At 37.0% G+C, this 7104-nt stretch overlaps 1 protein-coding gene across 2 annotated transcripts in view; it reads right to left on the minus strand.

Moving 5' to 3' along the window:
* The window catches only part of LOC106875045 (synaptic vesicular amine transporter), a 72355-nt gene that overhangs the window by 25039 nt on the left and 40212 nt on the right, over positions 1-7104 (minus strand). For both annotated transcript variants that reach the window (XM_014923005.2, XM_014923006.2), the window contains exon 3: positions 3807-3984. In XM_014923005.2, the coding sequence (XP_014778491.1) occupies positions 3807-3984 (178 nt within the window). The remainder of the gene's footprint in view (positions 1-3806; positions 3985-7104) is intronic.

The raw sequence follows: 7104 nt of genomic DNA on the forward strand, positions 1-7104 counted from the left end.
ACACACACACACACACACACACACACACACACACACACACACACACACACACACACACACACACACACATATATATAAAACATATATATGCTTTCTTGTTATTGTATTTAGAACTGTTGAAACTGTTACAGCATATGGAATAATCCTGAAAGATATTTGTTTACAATAACGCATTATTCTCAGTCAATGGCGTCCATTGTTTTGCTTCTGTATTAAACAATAGAAAGTTGTGTTAAGTTTCCATAACTTTATTGTCAAACACTTGTCACTGCTTCACATGAGTTATTTGTTAAATGAATTTATTTCAACGATTAAACAAAACCAGTGTAGGATTCTCAGATTTAAATGTTTTAAAAATCTAATTCAAAGGATTAAATTTAAAAAGAAAAACAGAAAGAAGACATTTATATCGGTTTATTTCGTAATGATTCGCTTATATTTTAGTACATTCCACCTCAAGGAATTTTCTAATGTTTTTCTTTTTAATCAATGAAACTTTAATTAGAATTAAAAGAAATTCTCAAGTGTCTATCGTAAATCTTGAAGTATTTGCCTTCTACACAGTTTCATATCTTGTTTTCGGTATCACTTAAAACTCACAGTCACTACACATATATCAGAATACAAACTCGTGTATCTACACCTTTACTCATGAATAATACGGTTAACTTTCATAAACTTGTTATAAACACTAATTTTCTCACTATTTCACGATCTTCCATGACGACCACACACACACACACACACACACACACACACACACACACACACACACACACACACACACACACACACACACACACACACACACACACACACACACACACACACACACGTGTACAATATCGGAAAACTGCACAAGTGCTAGGCTTTATATTTTAGAGTTAAAACATGCTAAAGTCTTAGTAAGTTGATTACACTGGCTGAACAAACCGCTAGGAGAATCTTGAAGTCGCAATAAACATGATTTTTCACGATAATTTTGACTCCTCTCTCAGTACAGAGTAACACCATCAATAAATGATAAGTTTTTAATCTTGAAAGTGCTTTAAAGTGACCTCATTTTAACATTTCAGTTGATGATACTCTACTAAGCACAAATATGATTTCTATTCAGAATACTGATCATATAACTGGAACAAATCTGCTTCTACGTATACCAAGATTACAGACCACAAAATACAACTACCATTAGAGTAAAATACATCAATCTGGGGCCGAGATGCTTGTATAAACATAAACACCGTTGACCACATCCAAAGACTATTGTTATATTGTCTTCATTCACTCATACATTAATCTCTTCGCTCTCTGGAACATAGGCCATCGGCAATTTTTCTCTGCTGTTCTCGACTCTGGACTATCTCAGGGCTATCTTCAGTATGGATGATTGAGAAGGGGAACCCTAATCTATGAGTCCAGATTAGCCTTGTGAGAAGATCTTGTTCTCCCAGATATTGTTGATTTTGTATTGTCATTGATGCTTCTCTAACTTCGCATTTTTCTAGGTCGGGTAGTTGGCCATACGCAGATCCATTTTTATCTTTGGGGAGAGGTGGTCCATACTTGTCTCACCGCCATCCTTTGAGCTGTCTGGCATGTGAGACCCTACTAGGATCTTCAACTCTGCTGGCCTACTTCTTAAGGTCACTGAGGTACACAAGTCACCACATCGCAACAAAGATGTCTTTGTAAATTGATTGTCTTGTACAAATAAGCGCCCATGTCCATTGGAATATGAAAATCTTACGTTCTTTTACGTTTACGATCAAGCTGGTGGTTCGGATCTTCCACATTGTGACTCTGAGTTTTTTCAACCAGCACTAAGTTCTGTGGCTGCACGTGTTTCAGAGAGAATGAAGAAAGCTCATAAGCCATTATATTTTCGTCCGTGAGCTGATGTTCCTATTAAAGATGTATCAGAGGGATAACTAAAAAACTTTATTGGTTTTCTTGTTCTCGTAAAACTGGTTTTCAAATTGGCTCTTGTAAAACAGTCATAGCGAGAATCCAGCTGAGATTCAAACCGTAGTTCTTAAATTTTCCCAGTCCAGAATCGCGATCTAATATATTTCCATAAAAGGGAAAGAGTTTCCGAAAAAAGATACTAACGCCTACACGAATGTGGTTTGACCAATCAGCAACAAGCTGACTTATTTATGACTGAGGTGACAACATCAGAAGAATATGCAAGTTTTCGCGCCAAACAGATTATAGAACAGCGATTCGCCACCGCGGCTCCAAGGGCCGCATGTGACCCTCAAGCATCCTTACGGCAGTCCTCTATGGTCTTCCTTCCATAGATATAATATATATATTTTTAATTGACTTGTGTCTTACTTTTTTGGTGCAGCCCCCAAATTTGGGATTTGGCCAGGATATAAAAACGGTTGATAACCGCTATTCTAGAATCTTCTGAGCAAGCAGTCATTTAAAGGGGAACTAATTCAACTTAGAGCTCTTTCTAAACTTGTACAGGTCGGTCGTTTTCCCTCATGTGATAGTCTCTTATCTCTTTCACCCTTGCTCTCATGTTCGCAGGCCTTAACTAGTAATGTCAATCAACGATTGTCCATTTATACAGGAATCCACATGCTCTGAACCACTTTCATGATATTCATTTATTGGATGTAAACTGAACGAGGCGAGTGAATAAAATATTTGTCGACTCAGAGAAATCTTAGAATGGTTATTTTTAAAACGCACAATTTACTTGACATCGAGAACAGCTGAACAAGGGAGGACAAAAACTGCATGAAACAGAAACGCTTCTGATTTGTACCCATTTCTCAACAATAAATACAATTTACAGAGAAGACAAATACACGGGAAATAATTCGTTCATTTCCTGTATGAAATAAAATTGAAGCTCGATATGGAAATTGAGAAAATTGTTTATATTAAATAGAGTCTTTAGAAGAAAATGGCGCAAGGGCATGATGTAGAGGTCAAACAACAAGAGGAGGAAATAAAATTAAGGTGATAAATGACCAGAGCAATTATACAAATTTATTTATAGCCCATAAAATGTATGCCCAGACATAATTCGCTGATGAAATGTAATGAAATAGAATAATTGCTATGAGTTTGGCGAATTTAATTCTTTATTCTTTAGTTTCAAAGCAGCAGATTATCGGCACAATTGTTGATGTCGCAGAAATATTATTCTTCATTTAAATAATTACATGGAAAACAGGTGGATGGAAGGATGAAACTACAGTCTGACACATTATATGATGTAGAAGCCCAGGGTACACTGTGTGTGAGAAATACTCTCTCTTTACTCTTTTACTTGTTTCAGTCATTTGACTGTGGCCATACTGGAGCACCAACTTTAGTCGAGAAAATCGACTCCAGGACTTATTCTTTGGAAGCCTAGTACTTATTCTATCAGTTTCTTTTGCCGAACCGCTACGTTACGGGGACGTAAACACACCACCATCGGTTATAAAGTGATGTTGGGGGGACAAACACAGACACGCAAACATATACACACACATACATATATATACATATATATGACGGGCTTCTTTCAGTTTCCGTCTACCAAAACCACTCACAAGGCTTTGGTCGACCCGAGGCTATAGTAGAAGACACTTGCCCAAGGAGCCACGCAGTGGGACTGAACCCGGAACCATGTGGTTGGTAAGCAAGCTACTTACCACACAGCCAAATACTGGACAAACATTGGATATAGGTTTTTCTCAATCAAAGCAAACCTGGGGCTTATCAACAATAGCAACAGCAGCAGCAACAACAACAACAACAACAACAACAACAAAGAAAGCAACCAAGAATTTACTTACCAACCAACGTTAGCAGCAAACTGTCATTGAATAACGAAAGACACACGATGATAATTACAATCTTCGTTGAATTCCGGAACCTTGACCAACAAGTTTTGTCCTCAACGGGGCCCTCACGCATGACTACGACGCTTGAAAGCATGTGCTCACCATCCGCCGCTGGTTCGCCGATATAATCCTGAGGATGAAAATGATATTGAAACAAGTTGCCTGCAATAAAATTGCTACGTTTGAAGCTTCATGGTAACATATTGTGACATATCGTCTTATCTTGCAACTTCTGATAACATGTAACATTTGATAACACCTTGTAACATCTGATAGTATCTTGCAACATCTGGTTACATCTAGTAATATCTCCCGGGAAAATTCTGACTACAATACACCAACGAGTCAACGAGGGAAACTCTGAAATGTTACTGACCTGCTAGAAATAGCAATGAAATATGTTTGAAAGTACACCCTATAACCTTAAAAAAGATAAAGACCAGTTGGTCATGTAGTTATACATACATTGTGTCTGAAAAAACGAAAGTTAGGAGGACGGTCATGGCTAGACCCCTTTTTGATCATAGTTTTGCTTAATCAGAGCTACTACTGAGACAACAACAACAACAACAATTACTACAACACCATCTATTGTATTCATTTTGTATATCATCAGTGTTTAAAATAACTATAAATCAATTATGGAATGATTTAACCATTATATAAATTCTAAATTATTTCACAAAATATTCATCGAAAATCCTTTACATTTATTTATTAAACCGCAAAAGCAACTTTTTGGTTTTGTATAAAAGAATATATATGCATAATTAAATTTAAATATAAAAGAATAAAGAACACACATCACGCGATGATAGGAATTTTAATCACATAGTTCCTATTTAAATGACATAATTCCTATTAAGGAATTTACATTAACCTAACAATAGCCATCCCACAGTTTTTTATATGACCTGAAAAGTATTCGTTTTGTGTAAGTGCATTGTAATATCTGTCTTGAGAAGTGACACAAAATCTGCTTGTGTTGAGAAACTTTTGTAATCGAGAATATTATTGATATTCATATTTATAGACCCTAGCGTACCACTGGTATTCATTGTATTCTAGTCTACACGGAATAAAATTGGTAACAAAAAGTCAGTTTCAACACAAGATGGATTTAAGTTTTGTAATACAGGGAAACTACGTTTCTGCAAACAGTCTGCTTTTAGCCTCGTATAACTTATTTATCTCTGACAAGGACAGAGCTTACCACACTTACCCCCCTTTCCATCCCGTTTACTCATTCTCCTTCTCTCCTAAACATACGACACTAATTTTTAAGGGACATATCAGAATAGAAACAACTCCCAAATGTTTGATGAAATGTCTTGAGGTATATTAAAATCCACCCCCTCTTTCCTGCAATAATATCTTTCCCGATTAACTCCCAATGTCAATGTTAAGAGGATAAAAGTGGCATTAAACAGGATTTGTAATCAAAGCTAATGATGGATAAGGCGATGAAGGTGTGAAAATGAAATATAAATACAAATCTACTGTTTGTATCTTTTAGTTTATTTTCTGAATTTTTATTTGTAATGTTTTAAAGCTTATCCATTTATCAACGGTTTATCATACTCCTCTATGTTGTGAGCTTTGATTGAATGACATCTGTGATCAAAGGCGTTCCAGCCATGAACATCTCGTCTATTGCCCGGGCATTGTGTATGTAGGACTATCACCCGTTTTCGCATCATCACCACCTGCCGCTTGAGTGCCTTTTCACGAGGGCAACTCTGTTGCAAGCATTCAGGCCAGGTCACCTATTTAAACTTAACTTACTGCCTTCCTTCCTACCACAGCCGCTCTTGGTCGTCCTGGAAAAAAATGAAAGGTCAACGATGCTGACCTTACTTCCGCGACTAATGAAGGCATGGTATATTTTGAGGGACTGTCGTCTGCTATTAGTAAAAGGTCGAGCTGCCTCATAGTCTCCTTCGTTGTCTTTCCCCTCTCTTCCCTGTTATGGTTTTATAGATGACCAAAGCAACAAATAGACACAGTTTGCAATTCAGCTGAAACATTTTCAGGATTGCTCACCATCTACTGCTGCCACAATTCAGCAACAATCAGAAGGAAACGAAACGCCAGCAAACACGTGATTTTTGTTAGAGAAACATGTGAACTTCCAGAACGGATTTCATGAAAGATTAATTTAATTTATTCCACTATATTTTCTTTTTTATTTCTGCATGATTAAATCGACTTATAAGCGATTGAAGCCAGTAGCATATTTTGATAAAAATGTAAATACTTTCTTTTTTATCCATGGCAAACTTTTCAAAGCTTTTCTTCTTTTTTAAATATTTTAATTAAAAAAAATTTATTTAATATAAATTTACTGGAAGGCGGTGTGCTAGCATAATCGTTAGCACGTCGGGCAAAATGCTTAGTAGAATTTCGTCCGTCTTTATGTTCTGAGTTCAAATTCTGCCAAGGCCGACTTTGTCTTTCATCTTTTCGCTCTTCGACAGAAAGGAACTCAGAAATAAACAGGGAGAGAAAATAGAAAAAGGTTTAGTGGCTAGCGATCTATCATGGCGAGGGGGTTTAGTTCACAGGTGATCTAAGCGATTAGGAACGCTAGGTAAGTGCTGTAACAGATTACTAGGGCTCCAAGGTTATAGCCAAAATGGTAGTTATGGAACCATTGCAGATTTTCGATGAGGCGAATATATAATCGTTAAATAGGACAGCAAACATTAAGGCAAGGCAAATATCTCAAGTCGTATACAATATTCCTATAATAATACTGTATACGACTTGAGATGTTTGCATTGCCTTAATATTTACTGTCCTATTTAACAGTTATATATATATATATATATATAACGTTGTAGTATATTGTCAACTTAATGTGACAATCCCAAGAAGGGAATACACTACTGCCGTTTAGCCCTAGGAAGCTGGACCGCTTCCTGTCGGCCTTGACACAATTACTGTGTCCTTAAGTTGCGAGGGGGAGACAAACTCCTCCACCCAGCCTAGCCAGCATTCAGGGACATGTTTCTGAGTCTTTGCTCGTCATCAGCCTGAAGTAGCCTGCCAGCTGGTTGAATAAGTTTGTCTCGCTCTCGCAACTTATATAATCATAGTGAATATTGCTAGAAATATGAGTCAAAACGAACTCAATAACCACGAAAAGCACAATCTTAATGAGAGACAAGGGAGGCAAGCACCTCACAACACCGGATATAGCCAGATCACCGATGATTTCACATCTTAATACTCATCAGTGGCTCTCACC

This window comes from Octopus bimaculoides, chromosome 4, assembly GCF_001194135.2.
Source record: "Octopus bimaculoides isolate UCB-OBI-ISO-001 chromosome 4, ASM119413v2, whole genome shotgun sequence".
Lineage (NCBI taxonomy): Eukaryota > Metazoa > Mollusca > Cephalopoda > Octopoda > Octopodidae > Octopus > Octopus bimaculoides.